Source organism: Dunckerocampus dactyliophorus, chromosome 17 (assembly GCF_027744805.1).
Source record: "Dunckerocampus dactyliophorus isolate RoL2022-P2 chromosome 17, RoL_Ddac_1.1, whole genome shotgun sequence".
Classification (NCBI taxonomy): Eukaryota; Metazoa; Chordata; class Actinopteri; order Syngnathiformes; family Syngnathidae; genus Dunckerocampus; species Dunckerocampus dactyliophorus.
The window spans coordinates 5,360,610-5,388,068 of NC_072835.1; the positions used below are offsets into that span (position 1 = coordinate 5,360,610).

At 42.3% G+C, this 27,459-nt stretch overlaps 3 protein-coding genes across 10 annotated transcripts in view; 1 reads left to right on the forward strand and 2 right to left on the reverse strand.

The window, feature by feature from the left end:
• Positions 1-2,652, forward strand: part of sptan1 (spectrin alpha, non-erythrocytic 1) — a 57,387-nt gene extending 54,735 nt beyond the window's left edge. For all 4 annotated transcript variants that reach the window (XM_054758142.1, XM_054758143.1, XM_054758144.1 and 1 more), the window contains 5 exons: positions 477-673; positions 1,594-1,647; positions 1,730-1,876; positions 2,094-2,241; positions 2,321-2,652. In XM_054758142.1, coding sequence (XP_054614117.1) covers positions 477-673; positions 1,594-1,647; positions 1,730-1,876; positions 2,094-2,241; positions 2,321-2,446 — 672 coding nt within the window. In that variant the 3' untranslated portion in view covers positions 2,447-2,652. The remainder of the gene's footprint in view (positions 1-476; positions 674-1,593; positions 1,648-1,729; positions 1,877-2,093; positions 2,242-2,320) is intronic.
• LOC129170491 (sperm-associated antigen 16 protein) lies at positions 19-8,720 on the reverse strand. 2 transcript variants are annotated; one of them, XR_008566612.1, is made up of 5 exons: positions 8,405-8,720; positions 7,421-8,307; positions 7,240-7,344; positions 4,217-5,063; positions 19-1,538 (listed from the first exon to the last, which is right to left on the reverse strand). XR_008566612.1 is itself a non-coding variant. In XM_054758147.1 (4 exons), the coding sequence occupies exons 1-4, from the start codon at positions 8,619-8,621 to the stop codon at positions 4,416-4,418; spliced, it is 1,857 nt and encodes a 618-aa protein (XP_054614122.1). In that variant the 5' UTR covers positions 8,622-8,720; the 3' UTR covers positions 19-4,415. The 2 variants fall into 2 exon arrangements, 1 of the variants encoding a protein (XP_054614122.1); XM_054758147.1 differs by having other exon boundaries at positions 19-5,063.
• A 146-nt stretch (positions 8,721-8,866) lies between these two features.
• On the reverse strand, positions 8,867-27,239 carry hmgcs1 (3-hydroxy-3-methylglutaryl-CoA synthase 1 (soluble)). Of its 4 annotated transcripts, none has more exons than XM_054758149.1 (11): positions 27,072-27,239; positions 25,244-25,693; positions 25,032-25,157; positions 22,095-22,259; positions 21,538-21,706; positions 19,915-20,085; positions 18,252-18,358; positions 16,248-16,373; positions 14,386-14,543; positions 12,697-12,793; positions 8,867-10,971 (listed from the first exon to the last, which is right to left on the reverse strand). In XM_054758149.1, exons 2-10 carry the CDS (start codon positions 25,689-25,691, stop codon positions 12,722-12,724), a joined length of 1,542 nt encoding a protein of 513 aa, XP_054614124.1. In that variant the 5' UTR covers positions 25,692-25,693; positions 27,072-27,239; the 3' UTR covers positions 8,867-10,971; positions 12,697-12,721. The 4 variants fall into 4 exon arrangements, with proteins under 4 accessions (XP_054614124.1, XP_054614125.1, XP_054614123.1 ...); XM_054758150.1 differs by having other exon boundaries at positions 8,871-10,574; XM_054758151.1 differs by having other exon boundaries at positions 8,960-9,442.
• Between the last annotated feature and the right edge of the window lie 220 nt (positions 27,240-27,459).

Below are 27,459 nucleotides of genomic sequence, written 5' to 3' on the forward strand. Positions count from 1 at the left end.
CTTGACCATAGTGCTCATTCATAAAAAAAAAAAAAAAAAAAACAGGAATAATGTCAGCAAGCAAAAAGACATGTCTGTGAAATTTAGGTCTTTTATGAGGGAAAACATACTGTAGAAAGCTACAGCAGTGGTGGCAACATCGCCACTCTATGTGTTAGCACATACAGTACATCAGCCACATCCACACAAAACACACACAGAAGCATCATTGTTTTTATTCTACGTTTCATTGCGTAACAACAAACACTAGTAACACTGTCACTTTCTAATCACAAAGCTTTATGGTATAACATTTGATCTGAAAACTAAATATGGAATAGGAATGATACAATCTGGCTTTAATCCATCACCTCAATACTTTGATAGACTTAACACATGCTCTCTTCCACTTTTTCCACATACAACTTTATTTTTTGTGTGTCGTGTTTGTCAAATTGAAGCACTCATGTCAAATGATTGTGGGTGTGTGTGTGTAGCGTAAACACCAGGAGATTCGCGCCATGCGCAGCCAACTGAAGAAGATTGAAGACTTGGGTGCAGCAATGGAAGAAGCGCTCATCTTGGACAACAAATACACGGAACACAGCACAGTGGGTCTGGCCCAGCAGTGGGACCAACTGGACCAGCTGGGAATGAGGATGCAGCATAACCTGGAGCAGCAGATACAGGCCAGGTACACAATCCACACAATACTACACACCCTTTACCTCTTTACTTATCATGCACCAACACATTTCCACTGGAGCACTGGAGCGTGCTCCTAACACTGGGCTATTCAGCTCAATTGTTAGGGGGGCCACATCTTCAGAGAACTAAGGACTTCTCTAACATATTCACTTCACACTTTTACTTCAGTAAATGGCAAATAAAGTCATATATGATGTCAGAAAATCACAAACTGAAACAGACACACTATGTGTGTCTGTCCTCTATATGACAGGAGCACTGCTGTTTTTAAGGACGTATAATACTGCATGGTCCTCGTCCTTTATAAGACAGCATGCTCTTTTGTTTCTAAGGACCTGCTGCAAAAACACGTGTCAAAGATCCTTTACTTATACAGACGTGCTGTTTCTAAAGACCTACTGCAAGATCCTCTCCAGGAGCGTGCTTCCATTTTTAAGGACCTACAGCAAAAAAAAAATAAAAAAATTAAGTAGCACTAACACTAATCAAAGGTCCTCTGTAAGACAGAATACTCTACCTACTGAAAAAATGCCAGTCAAAGATCCTCAACATGACAGAAGCACTCTTCCGTTTTCAAGGACGTACCGCAAAAAAAACCCAAAAACACTTAACAAAGATCCTGAATAAGGCAGAGTGCTCTGCTACGTACTTAAAAAAAAAAAAAACACAAACTCTTCTGTTTTTAAGGATCTATTGCAAAAAGCAAAGCAAAAAAATTAATCAAAGATCTTCTACCTGACAAGAGTGGTCTGCCTTTTTTCAGATTCTGGTGCAAAAAAAGTTAGTCTCTTTAAAGTTTTAAATTGAAGTCCTGCGCCGGTCTGATGTCCTTCACAGCCACGTTTGGCCACCTGTTGGGAAAGTTCATTTGCTCAGCGTCTGACAACTTTTTGCTTTGACTTTCAGGAACACGACTGGAGTGACAGAGGAGGCTCTGAAGGAGTTCAGCATGATGTTCAAGTATGGGACTTTGACCTTCATCTCCCATTGTTTTGTTCCTCCATCTGAACACACCTTCTAACCTGCCCTTGTGGTCCTACAGACACTTTGACAAAGAGAAGTCCGGCCGTCTCAACCACCAGGAGTTCAAGTCATGCTTGCGCTCGCTAGGTTACGACCTGCCCATGGTGGAAGAGGGTGAACCTGATCCTGAGTTTGAGGCCATACTCGACACCGTGGATCCAAACAGGTCTGTCACTGGCTGAAATAATAGTTTAAAGCCATGATTGTTAACTACAATCAATGGAAGATTTATTGTCAAGCCTGGGTGGACCATTTGTATGCTCATTAAGAAACAGGACATACAGTACGTAGTAATTCTGCAGTGAAACTGTGTTTGCATAGAGACAGCTGGGTTTGGATCCAGACAGAAGACGGCTTAGTTAAGTATGATGTCTGTGTTGCAGGGACGGCAATGTGTCGCTCCAAGAATACATGGCCTTCATGATCAGCCGTGAGACAGAAAACGTGAAATCCAGCGAGGAGATTGAGAGCGCCTTCCGTGCCCTAAGCAGCGAGAACAAACCCTACGTGACCAAGGAAGAGCTGTACCAGGTCAGCTCAGTGCTCCTCTCGTCATGGTTTTCACTGTGAAAACTGCTATTTCATGTCTGCTTTTGCTCCCCCTTTTCAGAACCTGACCAAGGAGCAAGCAGATTATTGCCTCTCACACATGAAACCCTACCTTGACAATAAGGGCCGTGAGCTGCCGTCAGCGTTCGACTTTGTGGAGTTCACTCGTTCACTCTTTGTTAACTAACCCTTTGCCCAATGACCAACACACACATATATAGTTGAAAGCGCATGACTGACACTAGGGTTACTGAAGAATCCACTGTGTGTACCTCGCTCTATTCTTCATGTCTCTTTGCTTGTCATAGTATCATAGTGATGAGAAAAGCATCCTATTAATGAATATCACATAACTTTCCTGCAGTGTGCTTCAATAAATGTTGGTTACAACAAGTCGCACTTTTTACTTTATATATTATTTATGAACAGGTACGTCTACAAAATTCTACTGCTGGGTGCCGGAGGGAAGACTGTGAGTCCAACCTCAGCTACAGTAGGTGCAATGTGGTGTTCATCCAGGGGCCTTACTAATAAAGCTTGCTTACGCCACTGGCCACTAAATGTAAAGCTGTTAGAAGATATCAGCAGTTCTCTAACAGAATATAATAGCCTGTCAGAAGATTTATTTACTTCAATCACAAAAAGCAGTGCCTTTTCTTCACATTCACAGCCATTATGATAACACAAATTACCAACAATGCATTTCAAAATAATACAAAATTTCTCATGTTCCATCTGCACAGTACTATCACAATCTCAGTGATATTGCTGTCACTTGAGATGGTATCACTACGCAGCGTTGATGGGGTTGTTTCTGCGGAACTTCCAGGCTGTACCTCCTCTTCGTAGTCCAAGTCCGCAACGGTATCCACAGTAGGCGTGTCATGGAAATTTGCTGGCACACCTGTTTCATGCCATCTTCTTCTCGACTGTTTTGGAATTGTTGGGTTTTCTTGGTCAGTCAAGTAGCGTCACTACGTTTTGGTCTACTTTGTTTACCATCGGCCATTTTCTGTGTGTGCTACTTCCCTCTGAGAACCGACAACTTTCATTGGGTCAAAAGGACTCCGGCAATACATATCGACCAATGAAAAAGGTCGGTTGAAACCGCTTTCTTGCAATGCGCGGGAATTTCCTTTGTCTCTTTCACAAGATCACAAGAAGACTGACACGTTTATTTTATTTGATTACTCAAGCGTTAGATATCTGTTGTGAAGTTTGATACCCTAACACAATGACCCGAATGAAGTATGCGGTCGTACAATTCTTTGAAAGGAATGACGACGAAATAATTGAGACTAGACATATAATTACGGATGAGAGCTGAGCGAGGATATGAATGGAGATGACTGGGTTGCTGATACAGAGGTGCAGATCCCTTGGCCATTAAACAAGGGCAAGAATCATCAGGTTGGTTGTAAGTATAACAACCACTTTTATTTTTCCCTGTATATTCAAAATAGATATTTATTTTTATATTTCTGTTGGGCCTAAAAAAAATACTAATCGAACACAGTCTATGTAGCCCAGCAACACTTTGTTTGCATACATGTGCGTAAGAAATTCACTCGAAAAATATTCAAATTAAATTCACTGCCTTCTATTCTTTTTCAAGACTTTAAGATTTAGCAGGTAATTATTTTTGATGACTTGCTACAGCCAAATTTTGGCCTGCTTTTAGAAGAAGATGCCTTTCAAGGCAACTTGGGTTTTAAATATTTAAAAAAAAAATCATGCTCAATTCTAAGTTATAAGCATTGGGTAGGCGATTTTTTACCTGTAATTCAGGGGCAATAACTCTCGTAACTTTTTTTTTTTTACCTCCGCCCAGGAGGTTATGCTTACAATACATAATATCATATACATGCATTTTTGCACAGCCTGGATGTCCTCACTCAAGCCTTCGTGATTAAAAGCATAAAAGTACATATACGCTTTTGGAAGTGAGCTAGCTTACCTGAGACGCTGCCATTTCAGGGACGCTATTATCCCGGGATAGTCACATGACAACCACTCCAAAATGTATCCTAGAAGTCACATAAAGCACAAAGCTTCATGGGACACATTTAAACATTAAAATGTTGATGCAGTAAACGAAGTACAGTATTTGGTGTGTGAACAAAATGGTTGTTTTTAAATGACAAGACTAAAATGTGTCACGTGCAGACATTAATGAGACCATCACTCCCTGCTGACATGACAGTCTCCCCCTTGTGGTCAAACGTGATAGTGTTGACGCTGTCCGTGTGTCCTGACAGCTTGCAGACCTTGCAGGAATCCACGTCCACCAATCGAACCAAACCGTCGCTGCTCGCCACCGCCAGCGTCTTCCCTGACGGACTCAAGGCCACCTGGTTGGCGCCCAGCGGCCCAGCGTCTATCGTGCGTACAGGCGAGGCGGGCGTCCTGATGTCCCACACATTGACTATCCCACGTGTGTCACAGGAAGCCATGACTTCCTCGGCAAGGCCAAAGGTGGCGTGGTTGCAAGGATGCCGGTGTCCATGGAAGGAGGTGGTGCACACCCCCATCCTGATGTCCCAAAGGGCCACACTTCTGTCTGCCGAGGACGTGAGGAGAGTGTTGGAGAGGTGCTGGAAGCAGACACTGTTGACGGAGGCGGTGTGGCGGCGCATTGTGAGGCGGCAACGCTGGCTGTTGAGGTCCCACAGCTTGGCGGTCTTGTCGGAGGAGCAGGACGCCAGGAAATGGCCGCAAGAGTGGAAGGAGCAACCCCACGTGGGACGGCTGTGACCAGAAAATGTCAACACGCAGCGTCCACAAGAAAAGTCCCACAGTCTCACCTGCAGGAAAAAACATCAAAGTTGACCACGAGGTGGCGCTTAGAAGACGACGGGACGAATATTCTCAAACGGGACACTTTCATGCAGTTAGAAAGACTTGAATAATTCAAGAATAGATATTCAAATGCATAATTAATACAATAATTGATTATTAAAGTGATAAATGATTAGGACTGGAAGTTAACGCCCTTTCCTTTAATGGCACCATTTTTTTTGACGTGCATTAACGTGCGCAGGTCCTGGTTGACCCTTGGCCCACACCGTAGTTTGAGGAAGGAACGGTGACTGTGGAGCTACAAGCGCCAACAACGATTGAGCAGAAATGGACAAAGAAAAGGGTATTTTGATTAAATGTAGCTTCAAATCCCTGCTGGATTGCTGTCTCTACAAGACCCAAGTTATTTGTACCTACCGTCACTGTGGCTGGAATCGTCATGGACTACGTCGACTTGCCAGAGAGACGCGAGAAGGTACTGAAGCACTGCCGGCATTTTTAAATGGTCATTATACAGAGGTACCTCGGCATACGAGCGCCCCACCTAACTAGTATTTATTTTAGATGCAAGTAAAACATACATACGTACATTATAGCGATCTAGTTGATGTTATTTATTATGATTGTGTAAATCTATGACAGGAACAACATCAAATTTAAAGCATGAAATGAATACAGAGCCACCATCCACCAGTAAGAGCCTGGACTTGTTTTTCACAGAGGTTGCGTATGGAACAAATATACCCATTAGCACTCAAGAAGGTCATCAAATCTTACCTCCATGCATTCCCACATAGTATCAGCATTTGGAAGCAAATAGGAGGTGAAAGAAAAACGTTAAAAATCTGTACAGCGTGGGACAAAGAAGATGCCTTTCAAGGACTGTCAAAAAGTGGGACAAAACGCCATCCATCCATCCATTTTCTATACCGCTTCATCCTCATTAGGGTCGCGGGGGCATGCTGGAGCCTATCCCAGCTGACTTCGGGTGACAGGCGGGGTACACCCTGAACTGGTCGCCAGCCAATCACAGGGCACATATAGACAAACAACCATTCACACTCACATTCATACCTATGGACAATTTAGAGTCACCAATTAACCTAACATGCATGTTTTTGGAATGTGGGAGGAAGCCGGAGCACACGGGGAGAACGTGCAAACTCCACTCCACACAGAAATGCCCAGGGAATCGAACCCAGGTCTTCCCGATCTCCAGGCTGTTCCTGTATTGGCCAACGTGCTAACCACTAGACCACCGTGCGGCGGGACAAAACGCCGCTCGCATTAAACATGCAAAAACGGGGGGATTTCTAAATGTATATTTTTTTGAATAAAATAATGGGCTATATTTGCAAAATGGATATCCATTTACAGAAAATTTGATGTAGTTATAGTTGCGTATCAAATCATTTTTATACATAAAAACGTATTACTAGCTGCAATTAAGTGATTAATTATGAGTTAACTCGGGACAAAATACCATTAAAAACTTAATCGATTGACAGCCCTATAAATTATATGTTTTAAATTATGTACAATAGCCTATCTGAACATATCAGAAGAAAATATTCATATTATTTATTTGAATTAAACAGTTTCAAACAATTTTTTTAAATAACAGAATAGTACATGGATTTTTGGTCAGACTTATCCTGTGCAGTATTTCCTGACAAAGTCACTGTACACCAGGGGTCACCAACGTTTGTCCTCGTGAGAGCTACTTTTACAAAATGAAAATGGCCAAGAGCTACTCATTTTTGTAACATTTATTTTCAGAGCTTATTTTAAACCCAAACAAAGCGAATATGCTTGTTTTACCAGAACATGAACAAAATGCTGGTGTCCACAACTCACATTTTGTATTTCAGAATGCATTTCTTTCTACTGTTCTTTCATTATTAACTGAAAACCTGAATGAAAAGCAGGCTTGCGGGCGCCTCATGTGGTCGTGGGGGGCTACCTGGTGCCCGTGGGCACCACGTTGGTGACCCCTGGTATAGAAGATGCAGTAATGTGTTGGTCCAGAACGCACCCTGCACGTAGTATTTTATATTTTAGTATTTTTAGTGTAATCCTGCTAACAAATGGGAATGAAAACAAGCTAGACCATAAGAAGAAGGCTCCTATCAGGTTCCACAAGATAAAGATAGAAGCTAAGAGACGTGAAGACCAACTCACTGTGGCGTCTCCGCTGGTTGTTGCCAGTTTGGTTCCTTCTGGGTGAAAGCTGCAGCCTGACAGCCAATCAGAGTGTCCCTCACCTGTCAGGACCATCTGGCCCACCTGGTGATGATAAAGCGGTAAAGCTTGCACTGTGACGTTATGGGAATCTGATATGTGCAGGCTTGGGAGATGTTACCTTCTCTCTGCTGGCTGGCAGCATCCACAGCCTCCAGCTGCAGTCGTCGCTGGCAGAAGCAAGGATGTTTTTTTGTGGATGAAGGCTGACGCAGCTGATTGGAAGATGGTGGGCTTTGATGGAACACAAGAGACTGAAGGAATGTGCTCTTTTGTCTTGTGGATGTTGCGCATGCAAGCGTCTGCTGTAGATCGGAACCTCGCTGTCCTTCGGGTGTCTGGGGGTGCTGCTCATCTTTTTGCTGCTTCTCTCCGTCTTGGTTTGGTCCTGACTCGGCTTCGCTTCAGAGGCGTTCAGCACTCGTTGGCTTTCCAAACTGAGAAGCATCTTCTGCCTCAGGGTCGCTTGGTACTTGTCATCCAGATGTCTCAGCACCGGCTCATAAGACTCCAGGCGCTTCTTCAGACGCTTTATGTCCTCAAGCAGACATTTCGTGTCTTCCAAGCATCGCCGGTGGTGCAGCTGGTGCAGGTCCCTGTCCCTCTGCATCCTCACCAGGCTGTCCCCTGCTGACAACACGTCCTGCTTGAAGCGCTTGGTGTCCATGTGGACGTTCTCTAGTTCAGTTTGAAGGAGCTGCTTGTGTGTGACGGCATCAGGGAAGACAAGAACGCCCGGCGCCGGAGGAGCTATGGACAAGGGTTCTGTCAGGACTTTGTGAGCCGAGTCGTACCACTCCACCTCAAAAGAGGCCAGAGTCCGTCTCAGGCCAAGTTTCTGCAGGAAGTTCCTAAGAAAGTCATCTACGGTCTCTGGGATGTCCTCGACGGCTTCTTGTCTGGACGGTGCAGCAGTAGAAGATGTCACCGTCTCCTGTTTAAAGTCCTCATCTTCCCTTTCTTTGGACTGTGCTGACATGTTGCTCCCAAAAGCTTGTTTCGCGGTTGCTATGGTAACAATACACAAAGCAACACGTCGTTTGTGTCCATTGTTACCATTGCGCAATCTAAGTACTCCTGTCACTCATTTTACTCGTCAAATTACCGGTCTCTATGTAGTCACGTGCTAGAGCTGTGTCACTGACGTCACCCCGCAATGCATTGTGGGCTACAGCAGCCGGAAACAAATCACCGGAACGTCTCAATTGGCTGACTCGCGTCCTTACACTTCTGTTGAGTGCGTTCACATTGATAAGCAAGACAAGACGCCCGGACTCGTTTGTTGCGCTCGGAATATTATGGAATGGTACCGGAAACCGCATCCGTTCTGCGCACGTGCGAGGCTTACGTCACTTCCTTCACTCGCAATTTTTACTCCGCCACTTCTGCGACGTCACGTGCCGTGATATTTGAACGTCACCGACTGTAAAACAAGTGCAACTTATCTTACAAACAACAACAAACTGGCTTGATTTATAATCTAACTCATAGGACAAAGTTTGCCTATAAGTAATTACAATTGAAATTCAATTATTTGTTTTCATTTTAAATACACCTGATCAAAATCTTAAGACCAGTTGAAAAATTGCTAGAATTTGCATTTTGCACATTTGGATCTTAATGAGGTTTTAAGTAGAGCTACAATATCTAAAAACAAGAAGGGGGAGTGAGACAAAAAAGCATTTTGAAAAAGTAATTTATTGAAAACCACATTTAAACTGAAATAGGCTGTTTATCAGCTGATCAAAAGTTTAAGACCACAGGCCACATCATCTGGGGTGCTTTTTCATTCAGTGGAACACTGGAGCTTCAGGTGGTGCAGGGTCGTCAAACGGCGGATGCTTACGTGCAGATGTTGCAGCGGGCATCCCTCATGACTGAGGGCCCTGGTCTGTGTGGTAACAGCTGGGTTCTTCAACAGGACAACGCTGCAGTTCACAATGCTCGCTTGACCAAGGACTTCTTCAGGGAGAATAACATCACTCTTTTGGACCATCCTGCTTGTTCCCCTCATTTAAATCCCATAGAGAACATTTGGGGATGGATGGCAAGGGAAGTTTATAAAAATGGCCATCAGTTCCAGACAGTTGATGCCCTTGGTGAAGCCATCTTCACCACTTGGAGCAATGTTCCCACTCGCCTCCTGGAAACACTCGCATCAAGCATGCCCAAACCAGTTTTTGAAGTGATTAACAAGAACGGTGGAGCTACTCATTACTGAGTCCTACTGAGAACATCTTTTGTTCTTCATTTTTGCTGTTTTCTTGTTTCATTGTATTTTTAGAATGTGCCATTGGCCAATAAAAAAAAACAAAACAAAAAAAAAAAAACAGCCGAGGGCTACAAATGGCCCCCAGTGAGCACTTTCGACACCCCTGACTTCCACTGTTCAAATTCACACACTCAGGAACCAATTCCATAGTATGGATTTGTCTCTTTTTCAGACGTTAAAGGAGTGACTCACCTGCAGAATCTATTTTAAATTAGGAATGTTAGCCATCCTATTAACAATCATGTTATATGTAGAATTTATTGGATTGTGATGAGTTAAACAACAGAGAGTGTTCTATTTATTTGCAAAAGAATTTGCCTTTATTTGTCCTGCAATGGGACGAAATAACAGAAGTTACCTGTTTCATTTCATTTTATGCCCGGCTAGATATTAAAGATTCATTTCAGCAAAGGAAAATTGAAGTCAATTTCAGCTGGTCTTTGGATAATACATTGCCATTTGTACAATTATTTCATATGCATATCTGTAATATCAATTATATGTTTTTAATGAGAAGAAATCAGATGTTCCTGTGTACTATGAGATGGAGCATGAATACCACCAGTGGTTCTCGTACCAGTCTGAGAATACAGTCATCCCTCGCCACTTTGCATTTTTGCGGCTTCACTGTACACTTATCAAAAATAAGATCAATAAATTAGCACCTATTAGTAAAAAAAAAAATGATCTGGTGACTATAGGGGTGTTATTTCATGTGTAGAGGGCTCTAATGTGCAAAAGCGTATTTAGAACCTGGCAAACAGGTTTTCTATGCTCTAACAATGAAAATATTCCATTTATAAATAAGGAATCCTACTTGGTGCTTCCTACTTCCTACTTCCTACTACTTATCTTATTAAAAAGTGAACCACTTTTGAAAGAGGTTGTCTTATGCAGACCTGCATAAGACTGGATGATTGTGGGAAAGGTGAGGGAGCAAGCAGCCCAGAATGGTAAAAGGATGAGCTGCTTCATGATGTCAAAGGAGTTAGGAGCACAGCTTCTATTAGCAAAAAAAATGACACAACAAAATGTTGACTATAAATGTATTCATTCGTTCTGCTTGACACAAATTAGGGATGAAATAAATCTGCTGAATCATCCCCACACTCCTATCTACAGAGCATAAATAATTTTACAGCTTATACTGTACATTTACATTGCTAAGATTGTGTGAAGTCACACCAGCAAACCACAGCCACACTGCGTTTCATGCAGAGACGCAAACACTGACAGCACATCCAGAAAAAGTATATTTTATCATTAAAAGGATCTTTATCGTAAGGCTTCTTAGAATGAAATTCAAGCAGGCTAAATAAGAATCATCCAAAAACAACACTAAAGTTTAAGACTTATCTTTGCCGTGCTTTTTCCTGAGGTCTATTTATTCCACAAAACAACTGGAGAGACACAGTAAGGGAAGAAAAGTGAATGAAACAAACTGCTAGGACACGACAAAACTCTCTTTTCTAACACCGTGAGTCTCTCACTGCTAATAATGGTGGAACGGTACATGAAATCTCTTCTCTCTCTTTTTTTTAAACTGTATACTACAGTACTCCCTTGCCTTTATTGAGGTGGATAAGTGAATTTTCGCGAAGGATTGCTTTTTTATAAATGCAATATTTTGAGCACATAAAACCCGTTTGAACTTCTAAATACGTTTTTTAACATTAGAGCCTTCCACATGTGAAATAACATCCCTATAGTCGACTTTGCACTCGCATTGCCCAATATAGCAGATACAATAACAGAAGATAAAATTTTACATTTTAAAATAAGGTTTTGTATTTTAATCTAATACATGAATAAAACTCACGCTCGCGTGTGTTGCGCGGGGAGGTGAAATGGTGGCTGACAGGAAGTAGCCCGGCCACAATAGTAGCCTGTGCTTTTAGGGCCCCGAGCACAAAAACTCAGCGGGTGCGAAGGCCCTATTATATTTACTGTATTATAGTTATTATTATTGTCATTATTTATGTGCCTGTTGTGCGGTAATTCAAACCAGCAATAAAAGCCTGGTGCTTGTGTGTCTCACCCACCATTACTGACATCTAGTGACCAGTGTAGAACACTACATATGACGTCATTGAATGCATTTCCTGAATGCCTTATATTTGTATTTTATTTAATTTAGCCATTTATATGCTTGAAAATGCTTCATTTAGGCAAAAAAAAAAATCTGTTAAATTTGCTTAAATATGCATATCTTTGACTAACTTTTTTTGGCAAAACATTATGATGTACGAATGTATCTTGTAAAAAGGTAAAAACCGTGATACAGCAAAGGCGCAAAATTTGGAGCGCAAACTGGCGAGGGACGACCGTATATTTTTGAGAAATGTATTTATTGGACCTGCCACTTCATTTTTAAATCATTAAAGCAGTTTGATGTTTTGCATTTTGTTCCCTTACTGTACCCAAGATGAAAGCATACGTGATGCTGGTGTAGCGGTCCACCCCTACCAACGATTATGAGACGTGTCCATGCAATCAGTGATGGCTGCTACTTACTGTCAGTGTCAAACAGGACAAAGAAGCGTAAAGCACAGCTACTGCAGACAGATACTGTCATAACAAGGATTTTATAGGACTTGTGTTTCAGCAACTTTCACTTCCCACAATGTAAGTGAGATCTAATATCTTTTTTTGTTTTGTTTTTTTTTGTTTTTAAGTGAAGTCATTCAAACAACTTCTGAATGTACTGCTTGGTGAACGAGTGACTTCAAACTGTCTCCTCAGAGCTGCTGGGATATCCGCCAGCTCCCCGTGTCCTCACAGGTTCAGCAGTGTTCAAGTAGACGATGGGTGGATGATCGCTCCACACCCTGTTTTTACACACATTTGTTTGACAACTGCAGTCGATTTCCGTAACCTGCTGAGTCGTCAAACACAGAAAAGGTCCTTCTCTAAGCCTAATTTCTTCCGTTTTTTTCCCCTTTCTGTTTGAAGGCTTGTATTGCTATGGTAGATAGCCCCAAGTCTTCCTAACGATGATGATGAACAATGATTGATACTTGACTGAGGGATGGCGGACCGGTTACACGTGCATCAGCAGTTTCTAAAGGCTGTCCTGAAGCTCCAAATGAGCCCTAGTATGTTTCCAAAGGACTGGATGTGTATACCTGGAAGAAGAAGGGCTGCGTGCTGTCACTTCCCGATGGCAGTGTCAGAGTTGGCCACAGGGATGTGCGGGATCTTCTTGGCAGGGCTTGAGATGTGCTGGAAGGACACAGCATTTTACAAATACAGTACTAAAAGCTTCACCATCCTCTATAAATTGCTATGAACACCATACTTTATACTACGGATAATAGAAGCACAATAAAAAATAAATTAAAAAAAAGATTGCGTGGACGTGGTTGTTGAAAGGGAGAGTGAGCTGACAAATTCAGGAAGAATGTAGTGTAGGTCTTGCTTTGGAAAATACTCCACACTGCAGGTATTTTTACAAACCAGCAGCTTTCTCTTGTTGCCTTTGAAGCCTTGACAACATTTTTCTAACGAACTTGGTGGGAAATTGGGGTGGGAATCTCTGGCAACCTCACAATTCGATTTGATTACGATTCAGAGGCCTGCGATGATAACGGATTATCCATGCATCTTTTTTGTGATCAATAGTTTGTCCATTTTTTCCCTATGCATGATTTTTTTTATTCAGTGTGTACTACTAAAAAAGCAAAACAAAACAGATTTACTTCCATTATCTTTTAATAATAGGGAGTTTACATGTACCAACATATTTCCCATTGCACAGAACCAGCAGGGAAAGTAAAGTGCACCAGTAGCAGCAAGTATAAAATTAGCAAACTTCAGCATATTGTGAGTAACCAACATAAAAAATCTGTCATTATTCACAAATAAATAAGACTTCTGAAATCAAACTAAAATCCTGAGCATAGAATTTTTGACAAAATATTTTTGTTGTATAGCAAAGTCAAAAACATACAAAATATAGATTTCTGTACCAGCGGCTCTCACACGAGAATGCATGCAAGACGTCAGTAGATTAAGAATAACCAAAAAATCTAAGATGCCCTTATTCACAACTGCAGTGTCGGTGAAATAACGTTGCGATGGGACGTTGCATCTGGGTTGCAACAAAGCACGACAGCCCTGCTTCTCAACAACCAAATACGTGTTTCAAAAGTGTTTCAAGCAGAACCGCTTTTCACAGTTGGGTGGAAAATTAGTTATCACCTGCCCGATGGTTCTGTGGTTGGCAGCAACTTCAGTTGGCTGTTTTTCCCTCGTGGCTCGGATGGAAACGTGCTATGTGGTTTCTCATATTTGACGTGTTCCAAAAATATTTTACGCTTACATGACAAAGCGTGCATATTGTCTGGCTCTTGTTCAGCTCATTTTTACCTTCGACTACATGAAAGCCAAAGTGCTTCCAGACGCTCGCTTTAAATCAGCGGGTGCGGGTCGGAGATTTTACACTTGTTGTCCGGGCGGCACTTCCCCTTTCTGTCTTTTGCTCCGTCAGCATCGATTGACATTTATGAATCAATTACTAATCGTCAATGTCCGCATCGCGATGCATCTAAGAATCTATTATTTCCCCCACCCCTAGTTGGAAAGCTTCCGTGCTTCATCTTGCCAATCACTACTACACACTGATCATACGAAGGAAATCAATGAATTTGTTTTCTTTTGTTTAATATGAATAGTTTGATTGGGCCGCAGCTTGACTTGAGTTGAGTTTATCTGTGATGGATGAACTGTTGAATGAGAGCACTATGGAGATGGACTGAGTCAGGTGACAGGTGAACCAACATAGCGGTGTTAAAAGGATGGAAGCTACAGTATACCTCCAGGGCGGTGCTGCAGCGAACACGCTCATGCTCTGAAGGAAGGTCATTGTCTAAAGGTCTTCTGGCGTATTCTCTGCGGTGTTTGTCATCCACCCGCGTCAAGTACCAGGTTCCAGGAAACAGATCCTCCACGCAGCCTCGAGGGACATAGCTGGCTGGAAGAACAGACTCAAGTCATGCTTGGAAGAGAAGAGGAAAAGTCGTACTTCCATGACCATAACAATGTTCTGATAAGACTTTAGCAAGCAAAAAGGTCATTTTTCTTTTCCAACAAACTCATTTTCTCCTTATGTCCAATGACACAATTTTCCTTCCAAATGAGGTTTCCATGCAGACATTTATGGGTATTGACGTGACCACCACTGGCATAAACATGTGCATGCATACGTGCACAACACCAACAGTAATGCCATGGGCAGTTACATTTGGGGTGCACACATGAATAATCTACGCACTGAGGCAACACATTCACTTCACACCATTGAAGCAACTGCAGACACCAAATCATAGATGACAGATAAATATTTGATTAAAAGGAATACAGAAATAGTTTGAAGTAGGGGTGTCACAAGATCTTGCGAGATTAAAACATGACAAGATTTCAATGTCTTGTGGGCACTTTGGCCTGGGACGATAAACTAATCCCACAATAAATGAAAATGAACTTGATTAGTTTGCCGGCCTCAATATATTTCCATGTACATGCCTGTGTTTGCCTGTGTTCCCGCCTCCGAACAGGCAGGAAGAGGGGTTCATTGGTTTCAGCACCTTGGTGTGTTTGTTCCATAGAACAACAGCATGAATGGAGTGAGCCCTTTCTCTTTGTCTCGGTGGGTGGAGGCGGGGCCGCTAGCATACACACACACATTGAAGAGTATAGCCCCGTGAGGAGCAATGCAAGGTAGCGTAGTAGAAATTTAATTAGTAGATTGCAATATATTGTCATATTTTTCAATGTTTTCCCCATTGTACTTTTCCCCAAAAGTAATGCTAAAATCTCGTCTTGTTCTCATAGACCCAATCTCGTGTATCTTCTCGTCTCGTGACACCCCTAGTTTTAAGCAAATTACACAATAGGGGTGTCGTGAGACGACAATATACGTGATTGTGTCTACGAGACGAGATTTGAACTTTATTTTTAAGAAAAGTACAATGAAATAAATATGACAATATATTGCAATCTACAAATGTAATTTCTACTACATTACTCTTCTGCACTCCGTGTGTATGCTACCAGCCCTTCCATCACTCAGAGGAAAAAAAAAAATTGTATGACTGACAAAAGGGCTCACCCCGTTCATGCCGTTGTTCTATGAAAAAAACGTGGCAAGATGCTGAAACAAATGCAGAGTGAACGCTCTTCCTGCCTGTTTGGAAGCAAGAGATGAGGAAAACAGCAACATTTAGTTAATTTTCATGCATTGTGTGATTCATTTATTTATTATCATCCCAGGCCCAGTGCCCACGAGACGTTTGTTCCTGAAGTAGAAATCTTGTCAAGTTTTAATCCCACGGGTTCTTTTAACACACCCACTTGACAACACAGAACCCAACTCCAATAAACAAAGGACGCACGCAGGCATGCCTCAGCAGCCATCATATATCGCCCAACATTGCCTTTCATAGCCTTGATGCAGAAATTCAACCAAAAGTAAAGAAATGATGTGCCTCCATACTTTTGTTGTTGTGCAGTAGGTGGTAAGTGAACAGTGGTCAGTGAAATGTTTGCCACCCATGCGGAAACTGGAAGTGTGTGGTGGACTGCCTCTGGGTCACGCAGTTGCAACCCAACAACCCAAGCATACATACATACATACATACATACATACATACAACCATGAAATGGAGAAAATCCATACCCAAGTGGTGGGTCTCCTCTCTAAGCATCATGTTTTCAGAGAACACAGCAGGTGAAACCTTCTTCCTTGACTCCAGTCGGATCTTTAGGTCACTCATGCTACAGATAAGTTTGTCAAGAGCAGAACCTGAAATCAAGTCAGACACAAAATATTGTATTTGTTATTCTGTCATGCAATCAGGTTTGAATCATGCCACACAAGTGAGCTTACAGTTGTGGTTAGAAATTGACATAGAGTGCATCTGGAAAATATTTACAGCGCTTCATTTTTTCCACATTTCACGTTACAGCTTTATTCCTAAATGGAATATATTTATTATAACATGAAAAACAACGTGCTTTTTGCAAATGTATTAAAAATAGGACTAAGAAATCCCAAGTACATAAGCATTCACAGCCTTTGTCATGAAGCTCGGCTGCACCCTGTTTCCACTGATCATCCTTGAGATGTTTCTACAGCTTCATTGGAATGCACCTGTTGGAAATTCATTTGACGACATGATTTAGAAAGGACACACCTGCCTATAAAAACAAGGTTCCACAGTGAACTGTGCATGGCTGAACAAAAAGGCATCGTTTGTAGACCTCTGAGACAGGATTGTTTCCAGGCACAAATCTGGGGAAGGGTCCAGAAACACTTCTGCTGCTTTGAAGGTCCCAATGTGCACCTTGGCCTCCATCATCCTTAAATGGAAGAAACTTGAGCGATCGGGGGAAAAGGGCCTTAGTCAGGGAGGTAACCAAGAACCTCATGGTAACTCTGACAGTGGTCCACTGTTCCTCTGAAGATTAGAAGCTTCTAGGAGGACAAGCATTTCTGCAGCCTTTCACGACCCATGGTTGTATGGTGGAGTGGCCAGAGAGAAGCTGCTCCTTACTAAAAAAGGCACATGCCTGCCTACATGGTTTGCCAAAAGACACCCGAAGGACTCTCAGATCAAAAGAAACTAAATTCTCTGGTCTGATGAGACAAAGATGGAAGTCTGGCATCATGTTTGGACGAAAGCAGGCACCGCTCATCACCTGGCCAATGGCGTCCCTACAATGAAGCATGATGTTTGTTCTGCAGGGGCAGGAACTGGAAGACTAGTTAGAATAGAAGATTAATGCAGCAATATATGGAGACATCCTGGATGAAAACTGGCTCCAGAGTGCTCTTGACCTCCAACTGGAGCAACTGTTGCTCTTTCAGCAGGACAACAATCTTCAGCACAGCCAAGATATCAAAAGAAGTGTCTTCAGGTCAGCTCTGTGAATGTCCTTCAATGGACCAGCCAGAACCCAGACTTGAATCCCATTGACCATTTCCCTAGAGATGTGAAAACATACACCAACGCTTGCCATCCAACCTGATGGCGCTTGAGGTGCTGCAAAGAGGAATGGGTCAAAGTGTCCAAAGATAGGGGCGTCAAGCTTGTGGCATCAGAGTCAAAAAGTCTTGAGGCTGGAATTGAAAGGTGCATCAACAAAGTCTTAAGCAAAGGTTGTGAATGCATGGGATTTCTCAGTTGTCATTTTCATGCTGTCACTACAGGGTGCTGTGTACAAAAATAATTTCATTCATTTTGGAATAAAGCTCTAACGAAAAAAAAAAACAAATGAATGAACTTTCTGGAGGCACATTATACTCATCATGGCCATATTCATATCATCGTATGGGGTACACAAGTTTCAACTTATTTTAGAATTTCTCAAATTTATGCCGACTCAAAATTAGACATACATTCACCTAAATCTTTGGAAAATTGGTGCTGAAGGTTCCCGAATGTATTTTAACTTGACAAGGTCAAGCCCTTAAACTTCTCAATATTGATCATAACTGACTGGAGCTGGTAGTTTTTTTGGCAGCATTAAACGATTTGTTTGCACTCACTGGATCAAGCAATACTCACAAAAATGGAAAAGTCCAAGGAAATAAATCATTAAGGGTCCAAAATGAATGTCACTCTCGGCTATGATGAGTGTATGTGAACTTCTGACCACAGCTGTATTGCAGGTGACTCACCTGGTGTGTGATCTTGTGAGACCCTCAGAGAATATAAAGTTGCTGCACATCCCGATCCATAGGAGAAGACGCCAATCCTCTGACCTGCAAGCTGTGAAGATGTGTGTCTGTAACACAGAACCAAACAATTTCATGTGAACCATGTGGTGTGTGCTTCCTGTGTAGCACTTTTCTGGTTGCTCCTGCTGTATTTCAGTTCCAGCTACCCTATACCATGTCTCATGTTTACTTACTCCTCAACCTCATTTAGGGATAATGACACTTGGAACAAGCGTAGTTTATTTGCCACTATAGAAGCCAGTATTAATGACTTAGGAGGCCCAACCTTGCAGTGTTGTAGGAATGTCTCTAGCGGTGGTAGCTACACTAGCTGAGCAGCACTGAGCATCCCCAGGGCTGAAGATCAGGGAGGCTGTGTGATGTTTGTCAGGGAAACTGCTCAAAGTACATGGTCACTGTTCGCCATGAACCTCATCATTCACATTGACTGTCTGAAGAGTTTGCTCCACTCAGCGGCTCGCCTGTTGACAACCTAATTCCGCATGCTACTGACTCCATCATGCATGTGAAATTGGCATTTGCGACGGTGGGATAAGATCGAAGTTACTATCCAAAAAAGAAAACCATGCTGTATCTTGACCCACGAGATAGCTCATTTCGTGGAATCATGCAACGACAAGTAAACATGAAACACGAGCACCCTCTGGTCTTTTGTAGTGCAGCCATACCATTGGAGACAGACCCTCTGAGGTGCCGGAAGCCATGGACAATCATTTATTTGGTAATATTTAAGACATATGTTTTGTAGTGATTAAAGTATGGGTACGCAATTAGCAATTCCTTACAACTTCCTACTATGTGACGCCCTCATTCCTGCTCAGCCATGACTGCTAATTGTCCATAGCTTCTCCGAGTGTGCGTATGTGCGTGCACACAACGGGCTTGTGGCTGTGCAGGAGCCGTGAGTGAGTGGCAGCTATTAATGCCATTCCCCCTTTTCAGGCCAACGACAAATGTCATTCAGTTTAACTCGGAACTGCGTAGAATATAAACTTTGTATAATCTAACATATGCTATCCAGTGGTGGTGGTCTTATATTTTTTAGATGAAAAAAAAAAAAGTGTCATTTAGAGCCAAGGAGGGAGAACACCTGACAGCGTTTTGATCCTGTTGTAGTTCTTGGGTGTGAGCAGTGTGAATTGCAAGTCTCTACCACAACGCTAGGGGCAGTAAAAGAGGGCAACCACAAACTATTGTTGCCTAGCTATTTAGTTTCCTGTGTAGTAGTAGTAGTAGTAGTAGTAGTAGTAGTAGTAGTAAACAATGGCGACTGCATTATCCAGATTGTTGCTGGAGCTGTTCCATATTTAGATCATATTCCTATAACTAGTCATATTGCATATTTCCTCGCTGAGACACGCAAGGTTAGAATGTTTTGGAGGTGCACATCAACCTCTGCCGAAGGGGTCAGGAGGGGAAGAGAACGCTGTTGCATAGTAGCCTAACACTCTTTTTTGTAAAAAATTGGTCGCTTCAGAGTGGCTTTGCTAATCAGTGATGCAATGATATGCAGCTTCCACCTGGGTCACTGCTACCAACATTTTATTCAGATAACTTTTAGGCCCATTGAACGAAAAGCAAAAAGTCCGATATGAAGACGTACTGTGCAATGAGTGATGCCAGGCAGCCGTAGACTGAGGGGGTATACATGTTTCCATTCTGGTTGGAGATGAGCAAGGAGAGTTTGGTCTTTCTTTCAAACAGGTCCGCACTGGCCTTCATAAAGGCCTTCTCAACATCCCGGTCAAAGTAGGTCTCCTCTGGCTTCACATCTCTATAAACACACAAGATGAGGACAGAAAGATTTTACCATTAGTATACACTGTATAAAACTCGACACGTGATTGTCAATGTCCATCCATCCTCTATGCCACTTATCCTAATTAGGGTCACCAGGGCATGCTTGTATCCCAGCTGACTTTGGGTGAGAGGCGGGGTACACACTGGACTAGTCGCCAGTCAATCGCAGGGCACATATAGACAGACAAATCATTCACACTGACATTCATACCTATGGACAATTAACCTAACATGCATGTTTTTGGAATGTGGGAGGAAACCGGAGTACCTGGAGAAAACCCACACATGCACGGGAAGAACATGCAAACTCCACACACAGAGATGCCCGAGCGGAGATTCGAACCCAGGTCTTTCCCATCTGTATGGCAAACATGCTAACCACTCAGCCACAGTGCAGCCCTGTGCATTACAAAGATTCCTATTTTATCAAATCAGGAAGGTTATTTTTGGACGAGTGGTCACCAATCCAAATATTAAAAACAGCACTGGAAATCAGCCCTGAGGCCAAAAACTGAAATCGGATCAGGAGTGGAGACCAAAAATGCTGACTGGGTCATCCCTAGTTGTTAGTCACTATTTCTCTGCCTCCAAATACATACAGTCCACTTGATGTCAAAGACATACTCTTTGACACTTCATGTCAATCACATTCTCCCAAGTCTTGTGTGAGTCATTCAGGTGTTTTCATGTCAAATGTTCAGATGGGTCTGTACATTCTTGAGCAGTGGGTCCATTGCAGGATCTCAATCCATTACAGCAAAGTGTCTTACTAATGCTTTTCTTGCCGACTGTGCTCCCAACACCTTTGACATCATCAACCAGCTCCTCCCTTGCCATTGTGGACTGCTCCCTCGCCTTTCTCACAATCATCCTTATCCTCATGATTGCACCAACAGTGCTTGCTTTGTCACCAAGCTTCTTCATGCTCTTGTAGTCCATTACAGGCTTGTGCAGGTCTACAATCTTGTCCCTGAGGTCAGCTCTTTGGTCTTGCCCATGGTGGTGGAGAAGTTTGAATGGAAGAGTGTATGTGTGGCAGGTGTCTTTTATCCACATAAACAGTTCAGATTAGGAGTACCTTCTTAAAAAGGGACGGGACTCATTTGTGTGTCTCACGGACACATAACCGCTCTGTTGGGGTCAAAATGCTCACTGGATCAAATACAAACTTATAACCTTTAAGGTTTCTTTTAACATTCATTTTAACCTGCCATAAAAATAATGGACTCAAACACACACATACTAGACTGGGCTTGTACTTGGGTTGAGACTGATCTATGAGAGTAATGTGTCCCCACTGGTCATAGTAAGCACTTTGCTGCAGAAGCACTATTAATCAGCTATCTTGAATGCCACAAAGACAACAGTACTTTGCTCTGCCATTCAAAAACTTCTTTACACAGAAACGGGTCTAAACATTGCTTACCTGAAGGCATCAAGGCCACTGTAGGGTCCCGTCTCAATGTTGGGGTTGGGATGGCTCAGAAAGTCATTCAGCATCAGCCGAGCCAAAGACTTCTGCACCAGCTTGCAGTATGGTGAGTGGAAGACAAGAAAGCCAAAGTCCTCCAAAGAGAAACGCTTTTCCACACTCTCTGTCAAGGAGAAACGAAAGGCTTTCAACAATTGCTGCTTTCCTTGCCTTGTCTATGTGTGCGCATGAAAATACAAATGTCACCTGTTTCAAGGGTGAAATACAAATATACAGTACAAATTTTAATATTTGAAAACTTTGTTTCAGTAGTTCAAAAAGTCTTATATTCTACAAATTCGCTACACACAGTATCAACTATGTATAACGGTGCATGATTCGTACAGTTGTTAACATGTTGTGATTATGGGGTGTTGTGTGTAGAATTTTAAAAAGGAACACAAGGAATTTACTCCATTTTGGAGTAAGGCTATAACATAAGAAAATGTGGAAAAGCTCGAGTTTTATTGACCCTGGGGTAAGTAAATTCAAGGCCAACCTCTTTAACAAACCTCTTTGCCACTGAGCATGGATCTTGTTGCGGTACACCGAGTAACAGCGGTCCAAGGCACTCAGGTAGCACTCAATGGACAGCTTGCCATCCACCACAGGATACTCTGACATGAGGTTCGGTTTGTAGAAGTCATACGCATGCTGCATGTGTGTTCCTCGCAGACCTATACAAGACACAAAGTACGTTAACACTACCATGGAATGAATGAACACGTGTGTGTGTGTGTGTGTGTGTGTGTGGTGGGGCTGATCATCAATACACTGATACACGTGCACACGCCCAGCATCATGTAGCCGACTGTACTGCAATTGATCCTCCACAGTTAAAATAAAATAAATAACTTCTGTTTTACCCCAACACTAGATATAAAATTAGAAGTGCACACAAATTATTGGGCTGATAAGGAAATTATGACATCATACCGATAAATTTGATTAAAAAAAATTTGTTTTTTTTTTTTAAATAGCTCAGATAACAGATAAAAAAAAATGCTCCAATGAGGCAAGATTACTCATACTGTGCGAGTGAGCAAATCAAGCACTCCTTTTTTTCCTCTCCTGCCTGTGACGTCGTAACTTCCCGAGCCCACTTGTAACAAACATTTACGTTCCAACGAAGCAAGTTGTCCCAAATGCTCCGTAATGAAGGGGGAAAAACACCCCAGTGAGCACACAAAAGTACCTTAGCCACCTGAAACGCCATTCCCGCGACATTTGAAAAGTGCAAAAGAGACCTCCGTGGCGTCACACTGACTGCTCTGAACGTGTGCCTGAATACAGTTCACCCTGTTAGGCCACGCCAGGTGGCTCCTCCCGCTCTATACGCCGATTCTCCTGATATCTGCAGCGGCACACTGGCTGCTCGGAGCATGTGTCTGAATATAGTGCACTTTGCTGGGCCACAGCAGGTGGCTGCCTCCACTCTATACTCTCCGGATAGTGCCATGATATTTGATTAGGCCAACTCAGGTACAGAGGGTCAAATCCAAATTTGCTTGAGTCCTTACCTCCAGGTGTGCACAAACTACAATTAAATCTAAATTTTAAAAGTACATTACAAATATAAGTTCAATTGGTTATCGGTAGTATATCTGTCTTGAGAAGCAGAAAGTTATTGGTATCAGTCTGAAAAAAAGATATCATGCATCTCTATATAAAATATAATTCGATTAACTTGGCAGGGCACATGACTAATATCATGATGATGTATGAGGTGTATTCCCTGGATAAGTGATCTGAAGTGACTTCAAGCAGCTGCTGACTGTATTTCATTTACAGTATTTGAGGTGTTAGTTTGCTTCATTAAAGGCTATGGATTTATTAGTTTTCCAGTGCCTTTTGTCTGCTTTAAGAAGGTGATCATTGGAAAGTAGGTGTTATTGTAACATAAAAGAAATGTTTAATGGTAACTCTTATCTTACTACTGAATCACTGTGCCACCATGAACAAGAACTAAAAAGATGCACATTTGAAAAGATATAATTGAATGGAAAAACAGCTTTTACTGATAGCTGGGTCTGTCACGATAACCCATTTTGCTGGACAATAATTGTGCTACAAATTATTGTCAATAATCGATATTATTGACAACATTTTAAAAATGATTATATGGCATAATAATGTGAGTACGTCATATCAAAAGCAATAAACTTTAATTTCTCAAGGGTATTTAACACTGTAATAAATTAAACAAAAAACCCATTGAAAATAAAATGGGCTGTCTCTTATCAAAAATTGCACTTAAATAAAAATCACAATCATAACCCAAAAAGAATTTTTAAAAGATAGACCCCGTCTCTGTTACAAAAAAACCCCACTACAATAAAAAAGCACACAATAAAAACAAATGAAATTGAGTATCAAGTCTCTGTAAAGAAAATTGCACTTGAATAAATAATGCAACATTGGGTATTACTCCTTAACGGGTAAACAATGAACAACAGGTAAACAAAAAAGTGCAGACTAAACCCAGGCCATATGCACATCTGGAGCCACTCAATTTGACAGGCTGCGAGGAAGGAACACAAACTTGTTGACATTGTGTGGTTTAAGGCTGGATCTCTCTGGAGTAGCAATGTTACCAGCTGTGTTAAACATTCTCTCACATATGCACAAGGAATTGCTGTTTGTGACATGTACGTTCTCCCAGGCAATTCGTACCGTCAGCCAAACATTTCTAACACTTCCCAAAATGTTGGCTTTTCAACCGCATTGAAAGGTTGCATTTCTGTTGCAATGTAGTGAGTGACACCATCTGTGAGCGCGCACCATTTTGCCCTGTTTTTTTTATATTTACTGTGTCAACCAAACGCCTCAGCAAGTGTTGACTGTCGGGACGAAGGCACCTCCAGCAACATATCGGTTCGTCTGTGCTCATGTGCTTGTTCATTTGGTTTAAAAACAAAATATTCCCACACTGGGGTTGTGGCATTCGCCTTAGAAACCATCGCTTTTGTGCCATCATTCACGTTAGCGTATGCTCGCTTATAAGGCTAACTTGCTGCTAGCACTCTGTATCCACTCACTAGCAGCCCCCCCTCCACCTACTGGGTCAAAGGCTAAATGTCTGAGAGGAGGGTTGACTCTCTCTGTTCATTCCACGGTAACGCCAACACGCACAGACGGATGCAGAGTGAACCCTCGTGTCATCCAGGCTGTGTGGTAAAGGAGACGAAGAAAACCAACGCACATGCATGCATGCACATGTCAATTTATCGAGGACGGCAAAATTATCAACTAACCGCTAGTTGTTTTTTTTTTTTTTTTAATCGTTCGATTAATCAATTTATCAATTATCGTAAGACGCCTACTGATAGCACCTCTCTGCTCTCTTGAGTTGAACAACAGGCAAGATTTCATATCAGAGAGTGGGGGGTCTTATCATAGTTCTAATTGCGTCAAGTCAGCCACTTAAGAACAAATAAACATTTTCTAACCTCGTTCAAAGGCCAAAGGAGCATTAGGCCCAACCAGCATCGCTACAGCACCAGCACCCCCTGTAGGTCTGGCACTTCCTGAGGCATAAACAGCAATGTCCCCGGCTACAACCAAGGCATAGCGGCCTGCAGAGACAAAACAATAAGACATTTATTGCCTTTATTAAAGCTGATCTCCTACGTTTTACATCACTTAAAATGTGTTCACCTACCATCCCAAGAGCTGGACTCCACCCAGTTGACAGCATTGAAGAGTGCCGCCGTCCCACCATAACAGGCATTTGTGGTGTCAATACCCTCCACATTGGTGTTACCAGAGTCCTCAAACAACTGCATGAGGACCGTCTTCACTGATTTGGATTTGTCAATGATGCTCTCAGTGCCAACTTCCAAACGGCCGATGCTGTCATAGGACAGGCCGCTCCTCTCAATCAGTCTTTGGACCACGGTCAGGCACAGCGAGTTTATATCCTCACGGTCTGAACAGAAGCCCATGCGGGCTTGACCCAATCCCACCGTGTATTTCCCAGCGGGAACGCCATCAAACTGTTCCAGTTCAGCCTGCTCCACATACTGGGATGGGAAGTACAGTTCCATGGCAATAATACCCACGTCTTTGGGCCATGGTCCCAAGCAGTTGATTGAGGCAGATCCAGGCATCCCTGTGCAGGTTTAGAGGGTCACTGTTGCGCAATTCAGAAGACTCACAGTAGGCAATCTGTGCCAAGCTAGGGCACACTTGCAGTTTGCATTTTTTACGTGTGAGTGCTTATATGCATATTCACATGCTCGAGTACAGTTTTCTGGTCCGAGCAGTGTTAAGAGAGATTTATTCACAAATGCACAACGTGGATTTCATACAAAATCAGTCCAATTGCTACTCAACAGTGTTTACCCCAAGTCTACAGATTTTTTACGGGGGGAAAGAATTGTTTAATATTGTCTGCATGTGAGTTTTAAAATTAACATTAAAATACTTTAGATTTTTCAAGCTCTTAGCCCTGTTTATTTATCAGCTTTCAACATACCGTATGAACCTTCCCAAACTCTTCAATCCTCAGGTGCTAATCTTGATAGTAATGTGAATCACATGTAAAGAACTTTGTGTTACATCTTTTATCTACGAAAAGCGCAATAAAAATAAAGTGATAACAACATTGTAATAGCGTGAAATACAAAGCAATACCAGATATTTCTTTTACACGCCTGGTGCGCCCTTGCTCTGCCTACATGGACATGATACACACACCTTGGTCATGTATGATTAGCAAGGTGACTTCACCATGTTGGTAAGGTGACTAGGTCATGTTTGATTAGCATGATAGTAAGGTGACTATGAGCAACATGTTAAGGTGTCAGACACCACTGACCAGCTCCTGATTACCAACCATATTAATGGTCAAACGTTAAACACCATGGGTGTGGTTGCAAACACAAAACAGAATCTTGAATAACGTACAAAAAATATAAAACACCCAAGTTAGTAAATGTTTGTGATGTCCACAGCTCCTTTCAGGAGATAAGAAACTCATAGCTGGGCTTTTTCAGACTGCAGCCAGAGGGATCGACAGGAGGAAATGTAGGTGAAAGATCAGAGGGATTTCCTGGAAGTTAAGCTAGGTCATTCAGAAGCGGTACTAATATCTTACCAACACACTAATATCTGCACTATTTAAAATCAAGACACATTAAAATGTGTCTGTCGTGGAACATTCCAAAGCTGAAGAAGATTCGCAAGTTTAATTGGACAAACTCCAAAGAAGAAGAAGAATGTCAATAATGTGTATTTTGCTACCCGGACAAAATAAGGTGACGGACCAGCTTCCGACGCTGAAATTGTGAGTTTAGTACTACTTAATGCTAATCACGTCGGTCTTGAGACTGCTTGGTTACCAAATGACACGACTTATTACTACAACGTAAATGTGAATCATAGAAAGTAAACGTATTCTAAAACATTGGAGTCAAACGCTTTGACAACGAAACAAGTCGGTGTGCTGCCGTTTGAATGTAATGATAGACGTTAATGAGGTTTCTTACCTGTGTGTGAGGTGAGCAGCAGTACTTTAATGACGTTTAGAATTGTTAACAGTGAGGTACGAGCTTTTGAGGAGATAAGTCGCCGTATTTATGTAGGCGGACAACAGGGCAACGTCACCATGTACTACATAGCCTAGCTTCTTCTTGGCCAATCAGCTCACACCATAATTGAGTCAACATGCAGCGCTACCAAGCCCGCAGATTTTGTAGCCAATCGGAAAACAGGAATTGCAACCATGAGTCGAAGATGGAACTGTGGTCCAATAGTATAGACTGAACGATGTCTGGTGAGAGCGAAAACAACCAATGACAGAGGGAACGTAATTCCTGGCGCGACAAGCAGATCCTGCGGCATGAAATGTCACGAGTAGCAACGTTCTCAAGCTCA